The sequence below is a fragment of the Dreissena polymorpha genome, chromosome 15 (genome assembly GCF_020536995.1).
Source record: "Dreissena polymorpha isolate Duluth1 chromosome 15, UMN_Dpol_1.0, whole genome shotgun sequence".
NCBI lineage: Eukaryota > Metazoa > Mollusca > Bivalvia > Myida > Dreissenidae > Dreissena > Dreissena polymorpha.
Genome location: NC_068369.1, coordinates 57,162,865 through 57,182,538, shown reverse-complemented (window position 1 = coordinate 57,182,538; position 19,674 = coordinate 57,162,865). Strand labels below are relative to the sequence as shown.

General features: G+C 36.6%; 2 protein-coding genes across 2 annotated transcripts in view; one reads left to right on the top strand and one right to left on the bottom strand.

Annotated features, from left to right (window-relative positions):
- LOC127860914 (uncharacterized protein KIAA1958 homolog) overlaps positions 1-19,674 on the bottom strand; it is a 217,918-nt gene that overhangs the window by 87,368 nt on the left and 110,876 nt on the right. The gene's annotated exons all lie outside the window — the stretch shown is intronic.
- Positions 1-19,674, top strand: part of LOC127860913 (bifunctional purine biosynthesis protein ATIC-like) — an 81,463-nt gene that overhangs the window by 42,681 nt on the left and 19,108 nt on the right. Inside the window, exons 3-10 of the mRNA XM_052399226.1 lie at positions 1,202-1,278; positions 2,066-2,132; positions 6,010-6,098; positions 9,086-9,164; positions 10,055-10,127; positions 11,464-11,620; positions 11,830-11,955; positions 13,589-13,696. Coding sequence (XP_052255186.1) covers positions 1,202-1,278; positions 2,066-2,132; positions 6,010-6,098; positions 9,086-9,164; positions 10,055-10,127; positions 11,464-11,620; positions 11,830-11,955; positions 13,589-13,696 — 776 coding nt within the window. The remainder of the gene's footprint in view (positions 1-1,201; positions 1,279-2,065; positions 2,133-6,009; positions 6,099-9,085; positions 9,165-10,054; positions 10,128-11,463; positions 11,621-11,829; positions 11,956-13,588; positions 13,697-19,674) is intronic.

The following is a 19,674-nucleotide window of genomic DNA, read 5'->3' as shown; positions in this document are numbered from 1 at the left end:
TTATTTTAAAACAAACTTACAAAGGGGGTTAATTTTGTTTTTTCATTTCAAAAGTTCAGTTTGAGTTGTCTCCCTTTATTAGATTTTTTTTCACAATGAAATCCTGGTTTTGTGACAATTTTGTCCCTTGTTCCAATTAAAGTGAAAAATTTAATATGCATTTTTTTCCAATCCAACAGGACCTACATGTAGCTTACCAACAATGGTGAAAAAAACACACTGGGTATAGTGGTCGATGGTTTCTATGCCCCTGGATTAAATGATGGGGATATATTGTTTTTGGCCATTGGTGTGTCTGTTTGTCATTGTATGTGTCTGTCTATATATGTGGCTGTCCCTAAACTTTAACCTTGGTCATAACTTTTGCAATATTGAAGATAGCAACTTGATATTTGGCATGCATTGGGGGCATTGTGTTTCACAAACACAGCTCTTGTTTCCTTTGGTATTTCATGGCAGTGTTTTGTTTTTTTGTTCAAATTTGGGTGTAACTAGGAACAGTAACAATGCACATTTTGAATTGTGTCCCTTTATCCAACTTTTTTTAAAATTGAAAACCTGGTTTTGTGACAATTGTGTCCCTTGTTTGAACTTTCTGAATTTGTTTCTTGCCGATACATCTCCCAATTTGGCCAAAACAATCAATGTTAAACCTTGGAATATATTGTTAAAACATGTTTATTCTAAATGTTATAGTATTTGCTTGAAAAAAATGCTAAAAATTTCCCACTTTGTGTCAAAACGGCGCAACCCAATGCAATAGGTCCCAGTCATATAAAAACGAGCTGTTACATTATGTAGCTCCAACAACCATTGTTTAAAGATTGTTTTCTTCAAAGTTATTGGTCCTTGTATTTGTGTTGTTTGAAGCAATAGAAGATTGAATGTAAACATTGAATTTCTAGGCATCCAATTGTATGGATCTACTTGTACTTTATACAAATCAAAAGATATTGGGCATTAACTCTTTTCAGTGCTGGAACCAAATTTTGAAGGCCTTTGCAAACAGTTTGGATCCAGATGAGACGCCACAGAACGTGGCGTCACATCAGGATCCAAACCGTTTGCTATTCTCATAGTATTCTTTAAAAAAAATATAAAAAATGCTAATTTTAGAAATTCAGCAGACAACAGTTAAGCAGACGACAAATTTCCCAACATGCAAAGGGTTAAACGCACAGTTCATATTTTACGTTCACAGTGACGTGTCTGATATTACTGGAGCTCCTGAAATGTTAGGTGGACGTGTGAAAACTCTACACCCAGCAGTGCATGGAGGTAAACTGTCCGCCTAAAGGGCACTTTTAGTTAGAAAAGTCTTTCTTTCAGGGCCCTTGCTACACTTTGGGGGATTGGGGTTGGGACCCTTAAAGGTGGGCATTTCGCGACAAATTTGGCGAGAAGTGGAATTTAAGAAGATCTTTTCACCAATCATTCAACACTTAAAATTGCTACGCTCAAAAGTGCCCTTTTCACAATATACTGCGTGTCCAAAGTGCCCTTTTGACAAAAAAGCCCCCCTGCCCTTTTCAAATCCTAGCTGGAGCACTGCTCAGTGCCCCAGATAATATTTTGGCGAAATAGGGTGAAATAGAATGTGTACCTGATACTAATCATTGCTGCTTTACTTTTCTGTTGAAACTAAATGATTACATTAAAATTAAACATGTATCTAAGAGGAATAGGGTTGATTAAACAAATTGCAAATAACTGACATCTTTGATATTGAACTTGAAAATAAACATATTTTATTTTTTTAACTGTTAAACATATACATTTGTTATCTAAATCAAGACACCTTTAGCCAGAACTTCCAGTACTTATGGAAGCTTTTTTTTAGGAGTTTGTATTCTTCGATAAGCCTCTTCACTCGTGATCATCAAAAATAAATATTTTAAAATGGGACTATGTTGCTTGTGAAAATATTGCACATTGAATTCTATAATCTTCTAAATTGAACAGATTACCTCGGTTTATGTCATAGGATTTTTTTTTCAGACACAGCCTGTGTGTGTATTTTGACTACAATAGAAACCAAACTAAATTCTGTGATTTCACTTTTCAGGAATTCTCGCTTGTTCTACTGAGGAAGATATGAAAGATTTGACAGACCAGGGTTTTCAGATGATTAGGTACATGACCTTGAAAAATCCTTTATGAATGACCTTGACATTGCGCTAGATAGGTGTCTAATTAAGTTGTTATTTAACATTTTTTAGAGCACTAGTTCCTTAGCAAAATCCATAGGCGGAGGGATAATATTGTTTTGGCGTTGTCTGTCTGTCCCTTCTTTCCGTCCGGCACTTTTGTGTCCGGAGCCATATCTTGGAAGTGCATTGGCAGATTTCATTGAAACTTGGTATAACTCCAATATGACGCGGATGACGGGATCCAAGCCAGGCAACAGCGTTATATACAGTCAGCGTAATAAGGTTTGAGCTTATTTATTTAAGGGGGCTATAAAAACAGGTATAGTATAGCCTTTAATATAGGTCCTGTGTATTGTCATGCTGTGTTGTCATCCGCAAATACATGCATATAAACCGAATCAAACAATAACAGGATACAGTACATACGGCTTTTCTAATGTGCACATTTTTCTGATAATCCAATATAATTACATCACGAAAAGATAATCTTAAACATTTATGACAAGAAATATGTTTACAAATTTCATAAACAAATCCATATGCCAAGGCCATTTTTCAGAAAAATAATACAGAGCATTATGGGACACAGCTTTCATTGGACAAGCGAATTTAGATTTAGATGGAATGCAATACGATACATGTACACAGAAATGTTTTATTGCATCATACGCAGCATGTAAAAAACGTGCTTTCTGTGGACTTTCTGATAACGGGCAAAAATTTAAGTGAATCTCTGTTAACAATTACACTGCGTTAGCATATAAATTAATCGTCAGGATAATTTAATTTATTTTTCGTATACGTACTGAAAAATTAAACATACACAATACTTATCAAGCATGTATAGCATATAATAAACGATAACACACACAGCCATAGTTTATACAATGAAATACAATACACGATAAATACATACACAGGTAATTGTTTTGAATAACTTTAATTTAATTATTATTCTGCTTGCACTTACCTTATTGAAATAAGCGCACTGAACCGCTCTGATAGGGAATACATGTAATACACACTTAATTGACATTACACAACAGATTAACACCAATAAGCAGTCGAGGGTTGTTAAACATCTAATAGATTAAAATCAGTTAAACGGACAGATAAAGCAAGCTGTGATCGCTGCCTTCTTTGAATTTTCTGAAAATAAATGAAGTTGCATAACATGGATTTGAATCAGAAATGGAAGGTTGGAGAAAAAATTGGATCCAAGCACCCCTCGCGTTATATTGGATTCAGCGTTATAACGGACCGCACTATTTTGGAGTTACAGTGTATTAGCATTTATATGGATAAGAGGATGATGCACGCCAAATGGAATTGTACACCATCAGTTAATAACAGAGTTATGGCCCTTTGTATCTTGAAAGTATGCTTTTTAATATATGCTTAGAGCTTTATCTCCATTAACACATGAGCCAGAGCCATGAAACTTGCCATAGTTGTTCTCAATCATCTGGGGGTGCTTCACATTCATCACCCATAATCCTAGGGGCTAAGGTCATGGCCCTTTGTATCTCGAAAAAATGCTTTTTATTCCCCGGCATAGGCGAAGGAATATTGTTTTGGCGTTGTATAGCCGTACGTCCGTCAGTCTTTCTGTCCTTCCGTCCGGCACTTTTGTGTCCGAGCCATATCTTGGAAGTGCTTTGGCGGATTTCATTGAAACTTGGTATGATTATCCCCCGCCATAGGCGGAGAGATATCTGTTAATAACAGAGTTATGGCCCTTTGTATCTTGAAAAAATGCTTTTTAATATAAGCTTAGAGCTTTATCTCCATTAACACATGAGCCAGAGCCATGAAACTTGCCATAGTTGTTCGCAATCTTCTGGGGGTGCTTCACATTCAACACTTATAATCCTAGAGGTTAAGGTCATGGCCCTTTGTATCTTAAAAAATGCTTTTTAATTTAAGCGTAGAGCTGTATCTTGATGTACACATGAGCCAGAGCCATGAAACTTGCAAAAGTTGTTCACAATCATCTGGGTTGCGTCTTAAACGACACCCATAATCCTAGGGGCTAAGGTCAAGGTCATACATTGAGGTCAAAGGTCACAAATTTGATGAATTTTTCATTATTAAGTCGTTCTTTAACTACTGTAATAGCTCTTAAGTTTTCGGACACCACCTTTTTTAGCCAAAATAATTATTTTTTGTGACTCAATATTTTCGGACACACGTATTTACGGCCATAATTAATGACTCCATTTTTTCGGACAGTACATTTAACTGCGCTATTTTATTAGTTTTTTTGTCCTGTTTTTCACTTCTCTGGAACCCTACGATCATGGAGTTTTACGACCGGATTAAGGTTATAAAACCTTTGATAAAATGCCCTGAGGGCAATTTACCATTACAATTGTTATATTTGGTAGATAACCATGTATACCAGTAATAAACAATGGTTTCACCCAACAGAAATGATATCACATTCATGAAGCATTATGGTTGTTTTTTTTATAACGTGTTTATATACCATTTTAGGTAAGAGATTGCAAATAAGTGAAGTTGCATCTTATTTAAAGCAAACAAAGGAGAGTTCAACACAATACAATTATTGCACAGTTATTAATTGACTTTATTTCAAACAAACATATCCAGGGCCCTTAATCCATTTTAGGGGAAGCGGGTCGCTACTCTCATGAGGGGGAATTTTCGCGGTGTTTAGCTTTTGGTGGAGTTTTTTTTCTTACTCTTTCATTAGTACATGTACATGTTTGCACTATATTCATTTCATTTTATAATTGTTTAGTTTTAGTATGTTTGACAAGATTAAATTGAAATAGAATTGAGATATAATACTCATGAGACACATCTTCATATTAAATTTTTTTTTTTTTTTTTTTTTCTTATTTCAGCGGGAATTTTACCTCCCCAAAGGGGAAAAAAGTATACTTTTCAGGTGGGGGAATGCGGCCGAAATTCGGCCGCAGATTTGATAGATTGAGGGCCCTGATAAATCTTTGGACACTTGTACTTTTTAAATATGTTTAGTGTATAAATTTTTGGACACCAAAAAGATAATATGTATTTAAATGTCTGAAAACTTTGAGTAATTACGGTATGCATCAAAGGATTCTATAATAACTGTCCACAAGTGTTCTCCATTATTAAGCTGAGTGTAAAATATAAGATCCAGGTTGGTAGGGTCATGGTCAAAGTCACAAAGTTGTTTATATAAGTCAAAACTTTTTTCTTTAAGCTAAATTGCATCAAATGTTTGGTCCCAGTTTCTCAAAATATTTTAAGCCTCTCGGGGCTCAACATTAACCTAAAAACCAACTTGCCCTGCCAGGCAAGTACTTAGAAAATCTACTTGCCCTGAACGAAAAAACCACTTGCCCAAACATGACTTATCCTGTAAACCTCATATTTTTTAATAAAGATCAAAATGATACACCATGAAACCTTATATTTTTGCATATTTAACAAAATTATTACAGAAATTTAAAGTCTAATAATAGTCCAAATTTAACGCACTTTGTTCTTTTTTGCACTTGCCCAGGCGGGCAACTAGATTATAAAATAACTTGCCCGGACCCAACGTTTACTTGCCAGGGGCAATAGGACAACCATTAATGTTGAGCCCTGGCCTCTTATAATATGATACACATATGCTCAATTGGTTGTATTGCAAAAAAGTATGCAAAAAATAGTTTGATAGTATAACAAGCTTTTTATAAAAAAATTATAGTAAACTTAATATTGATACTATTTTGTACGACATCCTGAACTTAAAAATGCTACACATTTTTGTTAAATATGCCTTATGTTGTTAGGATTTTACAATGCAGGGATATGCAGCCAAAATCAATGAACACATTTATTTGGATATTATGTTTTCCAGGATAGTTGTCAACAACTTGTACCCATTTGCTAAGACCATTGCCAAGCCCGACGTGTTTGTACCTGAAGCTGTGGAACAGATTGACATTGGTTGGTAGCAAAAACTGGAGAGGGTTGATAGTTAAAGTGATATTATGGGCATCTAACAGTTTATAGGTGTCTATTGCAACCATTGTTTATGTTTGGTGTTTTCACTTCATACAGGGTTCGACACTAAGGCACGTCTGACAGACATTGTCTAGTAATATCGGTGGTCGGGCTAATAAAACTGCGGGCTAGCTTGTCCGACTGGTCATACATAAAAAATCTATACTGATTTATATAACTATAACTAACTGCTGTGAAAACTTTTATTTTTAATGTGTAAAATTACTCTCGTATCCGTTATTTACATTAAAACAAAACTAGTGTATTTAAATAAACGCGGAGCATTCACATGATTCATCGCTATTTTTAGACGCAAAGGAGAGCTTCCTGCAGAAATTGCTTGTATTCATTGGTCAAGCTGTCGTGAATATTAATGTTTTTCTGCAGTGTCGTAAAACTGTAGAGCATGATTTTACGACTTTTATAGAAAATCGGTATCGTCGATGTAAACATTTTGGCGTAGCAGACAAGAGAATGTAATATAAAGAATGGCTTTGTTCAAGTGGTTTTCGTCCGACAAATCAGTTAATAAAAAAGAATGTGACGCTTAAACTGACACAAAACATAAATATGAAGAAACACGAAAACGTCAATTTTATCCTAGATGGAAAATCGAGTCAGTTCCCATGGATTGAATTTGACAGAGAAAAGCAAAAAAAGTTTTCTTTTATTGTTTAACTCTATGTATCAAAAAAAATCTGGTGTTCACTGATTATTTACTGATAGATCCTGATTAAACAGTTACATGACACAATTGTGTTCATTTGCTATGTCATTTGTGGTCTAGTAGACATCAGGTTTGGGCTAGTACATTTTAAGAGGAGCTGGTCCGACGGTCTTGCTGTAAAAAAAGTTAATGTCGAACCCTGTCATGTACACTTATATTTGTTAATGCAGCATCAACATACTAAAACAATATCCCGGAAAGAGAAAAATAATGCATTTTAATATCAACCGTACTTTTGTTTGACAACTGATCACGCATGTACAATGTGAACCTAAATTTAGTTTTAGTGCAGATTCGTTTATACGACAAAAGACACTATTTTGTGTTACGGATCATTTCGGCTTACAGGACTGGGTGGGTCACGTAAAATATAAAATATATTTTTATAAAGAACTGGTAGCAAGATGAGTTGCAGATAATGGGCCAGTAACCACATTTTAACTTAGTGTTTTTACCTGTTAATTGTTTTCAGCTCAATTCAACAGTGAAAAATGCTCATAATATCACTTTAAAGTACTGTATCTCACAGGATTGTTATAAGTAACCAATTGATGATTAAATTACTAGTTTAACATGATATCAAATAAGCTGACTGTAGGAGCCTGCAAGATCAGTTGCAAAATGGTTAAGGTTTAAATGTAATTCCTGATAATGGCTGCACTAATCTCATGTAGTCATTTAAAGGCAGATACATGCAAAACCATCGTAATATTAACAATTGTGCTGGGATATGATTTTTAAATCATCAGAGTGAAGGAAAAACATTATTCCCCTGTCAATTAAATTTTTTCATGTTTTAACAGATTCATACATGTAAGAACTTTTTAAGATGCAATCTAGTTAACAAGAAATCTGCTCAAAGTAGAAGAAATCCCACTCCTAATGTGTTTATTTATATTTCAGTCCATATGAGCTGAAATATCATAAGATTAACTTTTGTGCTTCTTTAACTTTTGTTATACGTTTGCTTGTTCAATTTTCAGATAAACCGCGAAAGCTTATTACAATTTTATTATGCCCCCCTTCGAAGAAGAGGGGTATATTGCTTTGCTCATGTCGGTCTGTCGGTCCGTCCACCAGGTGGTTGTCAGACGATAACTCAAGAACGCTTGGGCCTAGGATCATGAAACTTCATAGGTACATTGATCATGACTCGCAGATGACCCCTATTGATTTTGAGGTCACTAGGTCAAAGGTCAAGGTCACGGTGACCCGAAATAGTAACATGTTTTTTTAATGATAACTCAAGAACGCATACGCCTAGGATCATGAAACTTCATGGGTAGATTGATCATGACTTGCAGATGACCCCTATTGATTTTGAGGTCACTAGGTCAAAGGTCAAGGTCACGGTGACCCGAAATAGTAAAATGGTTTCCAGATGATAACTCAAGAATGCATACGCCTAGGATCATGAAACTTCATGGGTAGATTGATCATAACTCGCAGATGACCCCTATTGATTTTGAGGTCACTAGGTCAAAGGTCAAGGTCAGAGTGACCCGAAATAGTAAAATGGTTTTCGGATGATAACTTGAGAACGCATTCACCTAGGATCATGAAACTTCATAAGTAGATTGATCATGACTTGCAGATGACCCCTATTGATTTTGAGGTCACAAGGTCAAGGTCACGGTGACCCGAAATAGTAAAATGATTTTCGGATGATAACTCAAGAATGCTTTTGCCAAGGATCATGACACTTCATAGGTACATTGATCGTGACTCGCAGATGACCCCTATTGATTTTCAGGTCACTAGGTCAAAGGTCAAGGTCACAGTGACAAAAATCGTATTCACACAATGGCTGCCACCACAACGGACAGCCCATATGGGGGGCATGCATGTTTTACAAACAGCCCTTGTTTTAAATATTTTAGCCATGCCCTTAGAAAATGGGGCCTAGTGCATGTACCTTAAGTGTCACACAAGATAAGCTGGTGCAGTTTGCACAGACTTCTCTGAGATAACACTTTCTTTCTTGAATGGATTTTATTTTGAAGAGACTTCCTTTGCACACAAAATTTCAAAACAGCGAAAATAGTTGCCCCTATTTAGCTAGTGCAGAAGTCACAGGCAAGTCTCGAATGACATTTTAGGCACATGTATTAAGTCCCATTTTGTCAATTCATTAAACAAATATCTGAACCATATCATTCTCTCTGCGAAACACAAGAAGACATGGTGACTTTTATTTTTCCAGGTGGTGTGACCCTTCTCCGAGCAGCTGCAAAGAATCATGCGCGAGTAACGGTGGTGTGTGACCCTTCTGATTACAGGAGGTAAGTTTCCGTAAGGCAGTTGGAACGTTTATTTCAGAATGCAAACCAACCTTCCACAAAAACAGTACACATTAAGTCAAGTCTTTGCAAGCCATGCAATGACACATTGCAAAATTGTTGATATTGAAAAATTTTATGCCCCTGGTAGAGTGGCATAGAGCAGTTGAACTGTCTGTCACTCCATCCATCCGTCTGTCCGAAAACTTTAACATGGGCCATAACTTTTGCAATATTGAAGATAGCAACTTGATATTCGGAATGCATGTGTATCTCATGGAGCTGCACATTTTGAGTGGTGAAAAGTCAAGGTCATCCTTCAAGGTCAAAGGTTAACAAAACAAATACAAGGGAAGTAACAAGCTGTAAAGGGAGATAATTCCTATTTATCATTTGGCAGGTACAGATCATTTTGACAAGGGAAGTAATATTTTTAAAGCCCCATTACTGCTCAAATTCAACGAAAATTTCGTTCAATATTTGGTAGAATAAAGTTAATCAATTTAAAATCAGTGTTCCATATCTTGCGTTGAAATTGTGGCTTTTGCTATAAGGAACACTGATTGTTAAGGTGTTAACTTTATTTTACGAAATACTTTACAAAAACATTTTTTGTTGATTTTGAGCGTTATAGAGGCTTGAAAGGGATATAATCAAAAACAAAAATAAATAAATCAAAGCGGCGCAGTAGAGGGCATTGTATTTCTGACAAACACATCTCTTGTAAGTAAATAACTCAATCAATCTTAGCCTATATTAAAGCAATACAGCTCCCAATAAATAGACTTAATATCAAAGAATGACAACAAAATCATCATACGTTTTGCTTGATATTGTATGTCCAAGATATGTCTGTAGAAATGTTAACTCCAGGTATGTGTGTCTATCTATAGAGTTTTAGAAGAACTTCAGAGCTCTGAAGATCATGACACAAGCCTAGAGACCAGACAGGCACTAGCAGTTAAGGTACATGCTGGTGAATAGAAATTAGAACTTCAAGAAAAAAATACCAGTTTTTTATATTCGTCAGCGATACCTTTAGTATGTGAATATTTTATGTGTGGTTCATTTTTACAATGCAATACATGGTCATTGTTGACTCAGGTTGTACTTAAAAGTACCCTGGGTACTCTTTAAGTACACATCAAAATACACTGGTTAATAAAAAAAACATCCCAGATTAGAGCCAGATTCCTTTCAGTGTATTGTTTTCTAGGATACATTGTTGTATTCCTAAGAGTATCCCGGGTGCTTTTGAGTAGGATCTGAGCTGACAATCATCAATTGAGCTTCATTTTGTGATTTTTATGTCCCCCACCACTATAGTGGGGGATATATTGTTTTTGCCCTGTCTGTTGGTTTGTTTGTGTGTTTGTTTGTTTGTTTGCGCCAACTTTCACATTTTCAATAACTTTTGCAATATTGAAGACAGCAACTTGATATTTGGCATGCATGTGTATCTCATGGAGCTGCACATTTTGAGTGGTGAAATGTCAAGGTCAAGGTCATTTTTCAAGGACAAAGGTCAAATATATAGCTTCAAAGTGGCGCAAAAGGGGACATAGTGTTTCTGACAAACACATATCTTGTTTAATAAGAGGTTCAACTTTGCAATTAAATGCTTTGAAATAGTTCATTTTCATGCGATAGTTTTCTTTGTTTTATTAACAGAAATTAAAATAAACACAATCATCTTTATCTTTCCTTCTTTAGGCATTGGGCAATTCACCGATCAATTTGTAGAAATATAGTGGATTTAGTTTCAACATTTTAAAAAAGAATACAGATTGCAGAAACATTCATACAATCTTTTATGACAAGTTTATGTTAAAATGGTATTTATGGATTTATAGACTTTGATTTAAATTGTTAATTTCTTATTACTAAATATGCATATGCATATTGTCAACTAAAATGAACAAAAACTTATTAACAATTAATGGTATCAACTGGACTGTAAAGATGTAAAAACAATTAACATTTTTGTTGGTTTGTTTGCGTCAAACTTTAACATTTGCGATAAATTTTGCAATATTGAAGATCGGAACTTCTTATTTGGCATGCATGAGTATCTGATGGAGCTGCACATTTTAAGTGGTAAAAGGTCAAGGTCATCCTTCAAGGTGAAAGGTCAGAAATATGGCGGGACATAGTGTTTCACAAACACCTCTTGTTTTTTTATTTTTACCCAATTAGTGGACTTTTTGCGAGAAAATTTCCAAATATTGAAATTCTATATTCTTGAAATTTTTGAATTTTGAAAACCCTGATATAACTTCAAACTTTCTAATTTTTTGTCAAGGCTTTTAATCACACAGCAGAGTACGATGCGATGATCTCGGATTATTTCCGGCGGCAGTTCAGTGCGGGCATCTCCCATCTGCCTCTGCGATGCGGGATGAACCCGCATCAGAAACCCGCACAGCTCTCCACCACGCTACCGCAACTGCCCATTAAAGGTATCCGGATTTATCTTGATTTTCATTGTTAATTTGCTGGAAAATAATGTTTATGTCCCCCACCACTATATAAGGAGCTCAAAATCTTTGCCATTTTGTCAGACAACCAAAGCCTGAATGTTACATAAAACAAATATGTTCATACTAGTTATATATTTATGGATTTATGGTAAAATGTTCGAAATAGTATAATGAAATTATGTTTCCAGTGGTGAACGGCTCCCCGGGTTTCATCAATCTCCTGGATGCGCTGAATGGCTGGCAGCTGGTGAAGGAGTTGAAGACAGCCTCTGGAACAGCCGCTGCAGCTTCCTTCAAACATGTCAGCCCTGCAGGTGAGTCGAGTGTAGCCCTGCAGGTGAGTGGAGTGTAGCCCTGCAGGTGAGACGAGTGTAGCCCCGCAGGTGATTTAAGTGTTGCTTGGCAGGTGAGTTGGGTGTAGCCTGCAGGTGAGTTGAGTGTAGCCCAGCATGTGAGTTGAGTGTAGCCCCACAGGTGAGTTGAGTGTAGCCCCACAGGTGAGTTAAATGAAGCCCCGTAGGTGAGTTGAGTGTGTGTAGGCAGGTGCAGTGTTTTGTTGTTCTCTATTTTGTAAATGGGATGGGATTGGGAAATAAGGTCCTTTTGACAAAAATTAGGAAACTGTTTTTGTTTTTTCATGCGCAGACTTTAAAATGGAGAAAAACTTTAAAAAAAAAAAGGTAATTTTAGGAAGTTATTTTGGAAAAATATTTGTACACTTTTTATAGTAAGAAATTGGGCTGATTATCTGGGAAAACACACGCGCTTAAATCAGTTGCCTTCAAAATTGAAACACCAGAATAGTTACTGGTAATGAGTCGTTACTCAAATCAGCCTATTGAAATCGTCTCCTTGACTGTTTTCACCTTGTTGGCAATGTAATATGTAGTGAATTAGGATTGAGGAACTAGACCAAAATATTGAAAGAAGATTATTATCGAAGAAGAAGAGGGGTAAAATTGTTTTGCACAAGTCGGTCGGTCGGTTCGTCTACCAGATGGTTTTCGGATGATAACTCAAGAACGCTTAGTCCTAGGATCATGAAACTTCATAGGTGCATGGATCATGACTGGCAGATGACCCTTATTGATTTTCAGGTCAGTAGGTCAAAGGTCAAGGTCACAGTGACTCGAAACAGTAAAACGGTTTCTGGATGATAACTTAAGAATGCTTAGGCCTAGGATCATGAAACTTCATATGAACATTGATCATGACTGGCAGATGACCCCTATTGATTTTTAGGTCACTAGGTCAAAGGTCAAGGTCACAGTGACTGGAAACAGTAAAATGGTTTCAGGAAGATAACTCAAGAATGCTTAGGCCTAGGATCATGAAACTTTATAGGTACATTGATAATGACTGGCAGATTACCCCTATTGATTTTCAGGTCACTAGGTCAAAGGTCAAGGTCACAGTGACTGGAAACAGTAAAATGGTTTCAGGAAGATAACTCAAGAATGCTTAGGCCTAGGATCATGAAACTTTATAGTTACATTGATAATGACTGGCAGATGACCCCTATTGATTTTCAGGTCACTAGGTCAAAGATCAAGGTCACAGTGACTCGAAATAGTAAAATGGTTTCCGGATGATAACTCAAGAATAATTAGGCCTACGATAATGAAACTTCATAGGTACATTGATCATGACTGTCAGATGACCCCTATTTATTTTCAGGTCACTAAGTCAAAGGTCAGGTCACAGTGACAAAAAACGTATTCACACAATGGCTGCCACTACAACTGACAGCCCATATGGTGGGCATGCATGTTTTACAAACAGCCCTTGTTAAAATTGTTATCCTTTCTTTGTTCTATGATAATAGATTGAAAGATGGCAAAGTCTTGTCAGACAAGGTTTAGAGTCTGCTAAGTGGAACCTAGAATATAAATGATCGTTTACATTGACAGTAGTCTTCATCTGATTGCTTGTGATGTTCATTTTCAGGGGCTGCCATCGGTGGTCAGGGAATGTCAGACGAAGACAAGAAAGTCTGCATGGTTGACGATATGGATGAGTTGTCTCCCTTGGCAGAAGCCTATGCCAGAGCTAGAGGTATGATATTTGAGGCTTGCAATTGAAAAACTAGGTAAAATGCAAATGTGTCATCCCAGATTGGCCTGTGCCCTCAGCACATGCCGTTCAGTGGCGGTACTATACACTCTTATGAAATTCATGAAATTCAAAGGAAGCCTGTAAATGCAAAATAATTAAAGCCCAATTTCTGGCGGGACTACTCAAATAGTTGTCACTTTCAAAGAATTAGTGTCGTATTAAACCTGTCAGTCTCTTGGTTTGTATGATGACAATTTCCCATCTGCCTGATATCTAGAGAATGCTCTGACCTATGATGATGTGATATGGTGTGATATTAAATAAAGGTGGTTCAGGTTAATGTGTATATCCTTCAATAAAAATAGCTATTTATATGCCCCCTTGTTACTATTACATGATCATAAAAACTTGCTACAGGTTGAAATGGGTAACTGACTGTGTATTGCTGCATGTTGAAAATGGTACCTGACTGTGTATTGCTGCATGTTGAAATGTGTAACTGTCTGTGTATTGCTATATGTTGAAATGGGTAACTGACTGTGTATTGCTTCATGTTGAAAATGGTAACTGACTGTGAATTGCTACATGTTGAAATGGGTAACTGACTGTGTATTATTACATGTTGAAATGGTTAATTGACTGTGTATTGTTTCATGTTGAAATGGGTTACTGACTGTGTATTGCTACATGTTGAAATGGGTAACTGACTGTGTATTGCTACAGGTTTAAATGGGTAACTGACTGTGTATTGCTACATGTTGAAATGGGTAACTGACTGTGTTTTGCTATATGTTGAAATGGGTAACTTACCGTGAATTGCTACATTCTGAAATGGGTAACTGACTGTGTTTTGCTACATGTTGAAATGGGTAACTGACTGTGTATTGCTTCATGTTCAAATGGGTTACTGACTGTGTTTTGCTACAGGTTGAAATGGGTAACTGACTGTGTATTGCTACATGTTCAAATGGGAAACTGACTGTGTACTGCTACATGTTGAAATGGATTACTGACTGTGTATTGCTGCATGTTGAAAATGGTAACTGACTGCGTTTTGCTACATGTGAAATGGATAACTGACTGTGTATTGCTACATGTTGAAATGGGTAACTGACTGTGTACTGCTACATGTTGAAATGGGTAACTGACTGTGTATTGCTACATGTTGAAATGGTTAACTGACTGTGTATTGCTACATGTTGAAAATGGTAACTGACTGCGTTTTGCTACATGTGAAATGGATAACTGACTGTGTATTGCTACATGTTGAAATGGGTAACTGACTGTGTATTGCTACCTGTTGAAATGGGTAACTGACTGTGTGTTGCTACATGTTGAAATGGTTAACTGACTGTGTATTGCTACATGTTGATAATGGTACCTGACTGTGTATTGCTACCTGTTGAAATGGGTAACTGACTGTGTGTTGCTACATGTTGAAATGGGTAACTGACTGTGTATTGCTAAATGTTGAAATGAGTAACTGACTGTGTATTGCTACATGTTGAAAATGGTAGCTGACTGTATTGCTACATGTTAAAATGGGTAACTGACTGTGTATTGCTACATGTTGAAATGGGTAACTGACTGTGTATTGCTACATGTTGACATGGGTAACTGATTGTGTATTGCTAAATGTTGAAAATGGTAACTGACTGTATTGCTACATGTTAAATGGGTAACTGACTGTGTATTGCTACATGTTGAAAATGGTAACTGACTGTGTAATGCTACATGTTAAAATGGGTAACTGACTTGTGTATTGCTACAGGTTGAAATGGGTAACTGACTGTGTATTGCTACATGTTGAAATGGGTAACTGACTGTGTATTACTGCATGTTGAAATGGGTAACTGACTGTGTATTGCTACATGTTGAAAAGGAATACTGACAGTGTATTGCTATATGTTGAAATGGGTAACTGACTGTGTGTTGCTACATGTTGAAATGGGCAACTGACTGTGTGTTGCTACATGTTGAAATGGGTAACTGACTGTGTATTGCTACATGTTGAAATGGTTAACTGATTGTGTATTGCTACATGTTAAAATGGGTAACTGACTGTGTATTGCTACATGTTGAAATGGGTTACTGACTGTGTATTGCTACATGTTGAAATGGGTAACTGACTGTGTATTGCTACAGGTTCAAATGGGTAACTGACTGTGTATTGCTTCATGTTGAAATGGGTAACTGACTGTGTATTGCTACATGTTGAAATGGGTAACTGACTGTGTGTTGCTACATGTTGAAATGGGTAACTGACTTGTGTATTGCTGCATGTTGAAATGGGCAACTGACTGTGTATTGCTACATGTTGAAATGGGTAACTTACTGTGTGTTGCTACATGTTGAAATGGGTAACTGACTGTGTATTGCTACAGGTTGAAATGGGTAACTGACTTGTGTATTGCTGCATGTTGAAATGGGCAACTGACTGTGTATTGCTACATGTTGAAATGGGTAACTGACTTGTGTATTGCAACATGTATAAATGGGTAACTGACTGTGTGTTGCTACATGTTGAAATGGGTAACTGACTGCGCATTGCTACATGTTGATAATGGTACCTGACTGTGTATTGCTACATGTTGAAATGGGTAACTGACTGTGTGTTGCTACATGTTGAAATGATTAACTGATTGTGTGTTGCTACATGTTGAAATGGGTAACTGACTGTGTATTGCTACATGTTGAAATGGGTAACTGACTGCGCATTGCTACATGTTGAAATGGGTAACTGACTTGTGTATTGCTACATGTTGAAATGGGTAACTGACTGTGTATTGCTACATGTTGAAATGGGTAACTGACTTGTGTATTGCTACATGTTGAAATGGGTAACTGACTGTGTATTGCTACATGTTGAAATGGGTAACTGCTTGCGTATTGCTGCAGGTTGAAATGGGTAACTGACTGTGTGTTGCTACATGTTGAAATGGTTAACTGACTGTGTATTGTTACATGTTAAAATGGGTAACTGACTGTGTGTTGCTACATGTTAAAATGGGTAACTGACTGTGTATTGCTACATGTTAAAATGGGTTACTGACTGTGTATTGCTACATGTTGAAATGGTTAACTGACTGTGTATTGCTACATGTTAAAATGGGTAACTTACTGTGTATTGCTACATGTTGAAATGGGTAACTGACTGTGTGTTGCTACATGTTGAAAATGGTAACTGACTGTGTATTGCTACATATTGAAATGGGTAACTGACTGTGTTTTGCTACATGTTAAAATGGGTAACTGACTGTGTATTGCTACATGTAAAAATGGGTAACTGACTGTGAATTGCTACATGTTCAAATGGGTTACTGACTGTGTTTTGCTACAGGTTGAAATGGGTAACCGACTGTGTATTGCTACATGTTAAAATGGGTAACTGACTGTGTATTGCTACATATTGAAATGGGTAACTGACTGTGTATTGCTACATGTTGAAAATGGTAACTGACTGTGTATTGCTACATGTTAAAATGGGTAACTGACTGTGTATTGCTACATGTTAAAATGGGTAGCAAACTGTTTATTGCTACATGTTGAAATGGGTAACTGACTGTGTGTTGCTACATGTTGAAATGGGTAACTGACTGTGTGTTGCTACATGTTGAAATGGGTAACTGACTGTGTATTGCTACATATTAGGGATGGCAACAAATACCGATTTTGGTATTTGAATATTCGGTCATCCTTCAGAACGAATATTCGGATATTCGGTCAACATCTGTTGGTAATAAATCAACAAAATGAACTTTGTTTACCGTACCATTACTTCATGAATTCTACTTTTTTTTTACCAGAAGTTCACCGGAAGGGCCTAAGTATTGACACTTGAATGGGTTACTGACTGTGAAAAGCTTTAGTTATTTTGTTAACCTCAAAATTTATGAAGTCTTTTCTGCTCCATTAACATTAGTTTGGTCATTATCGGCTCAGGTTCTCTTAAGTTTACTACAAAGAACCTGGGGTAAGGGAAATATACTAAGAAATTCCAAGGAGTATGGCCTATTCTAATTGTAATTTCTGTACCGAAGATTAATTGTATTATACTCAAGAGTATTTTTAAGTAGTACCTGAGCAGACAAATTGAGCTTTATTGACACCCATAAGATTGTCCCTTTGCAACCTAAGAAGTATTTGAGTCACGTTCTGAGAAAATTGGGAATAATGCATGTGCATTAAGTGTTGTCCCAGAATAGCCTGTGCAGTCAGCACAGGCTAATAAGGGACGACACTTTCCGCTTTTATGGCATTTTTCGTTTAAATGAAAACTCTTCCTAGCAAAAATCCAATTTAGGCGGAAAGTGTCGTCCCTGATGAGCCTGTGCGGACTGTACAGGCTAATTTGAGACGACACTTTTTATGCACATGCATTATGCCCAGTTTTCACAGAACACGACTGATTTTATTAGCTCATCTATTTTTTGAAAAAAAATATGAGCTATTGTCATCACCTTGGCGTCGGCGTTGGCGTCCGATTAAGTTTTGTGTTTAGGTCCACTTTTCTCAGAAAGTATCAATGCTATTGCATTCAAACTTGGTACATGTACACTTACTTATTATCATGAGAGGACTAGGCAGGCAAAGTTAGATAACTCTGGCGTGCAATTTGACAGAATTATGTCCCCTTTTTATACTTAGAAAATTGAAAATGTTGGTTAAGTTTTGCGTTTAGGTCCACTTTTCTCAGAAAGTATCAATGCAATTGCATTCAAACTTGGTACACTTACTTACTATCATGAGGGGACTAGGCAGACAAAGTTAGATAACTCTGGCGTGCATTTTGACATAATTATGTGCCCTTTTTATACTTAGAAAATTGAAAATTTTGGTTAAGTTTTGTGTTTAGGTCCTCTTTATTCCTACAGTATCAAAGCTATTGCTTTCATACTTGCAACACTTATTAACTATCATAAGGGGACTGTGCAGGCAAAGTTATGTAACTCTGACTGGCATTTGGATGAAATTATGGGCCCTTTATACTTAGAAAATTGAAAATTTGGTTAAGTTTTGTGTTTTGGTCCACTTTACCCCTAAAGTATCATAGATATTGCTTTCATACTTGGAACACTCGCAAACTATCAAAAGGGTACAGTAAAAGGACAAGTTGCATAACTCTGGTTGTTATTTTTACGGAATTATGGCCCTTTTTTGACTTAGTAACTTTGAATATATGGTAAAATTTTGTGTTTCGATTCACTTTACTTCTTAACTATCAAGGCTATTGCTTTCAAACTTTAAATACTTTCATGCTATCATAGGTTTCTGTACCTGGCAAGTTGAATTTTACCTTGACCTTGGAATGACCTTGACTCTCAAGGTCAAATTATTAAATTTTGCTTAAATTCCCATACCTTCTTTATTTATGATTAGATTTGATTGATACTTTGACAAAACTACTCTTACCTGACATACCACAATAGACTCCACCGAAACCATCCTCCGTGTCCTCCCCCCCCCCCCCCCCCCCCCCCCCCCCCCCCCCCGATTTTTTTTTTTTAACATCATCTCACACTATAACACTATACCCCCCCCCACACACACATTATTTTTTTTATGTCCCCCACTATATGGGGGACATATTGTTTTTTGCCCTGTTGGTCTGTACGTCTGTTTGCGCCAACTTTAACATTTTGCAATAACTTTTGCTACATTGAAGATAGCAACTTCATATTTGGCATGCATGTGTATCTCATGAAGCTGCACATTTTGAGTGGTGAAAGGTCAAGGTCAAGGTCATCCTTCAAGGTCAGAGGTCAAATATATGTGGCCCAAATCGCTCATTTTATAAATACTTTTGCAATATTGAAGATAGCATTTTGATATTTGGGATGCATGTGTATCTCATGGAGCTGCACATTTTGAGTGGTGAAAGGTCAAGGTCATCCTTCACAAGGTCAAGGTCATCCTACAAGGTCAAACGTCATATAGGGGGACATTGTGTTTCACAAACACATCTTGTTTGAAACGGT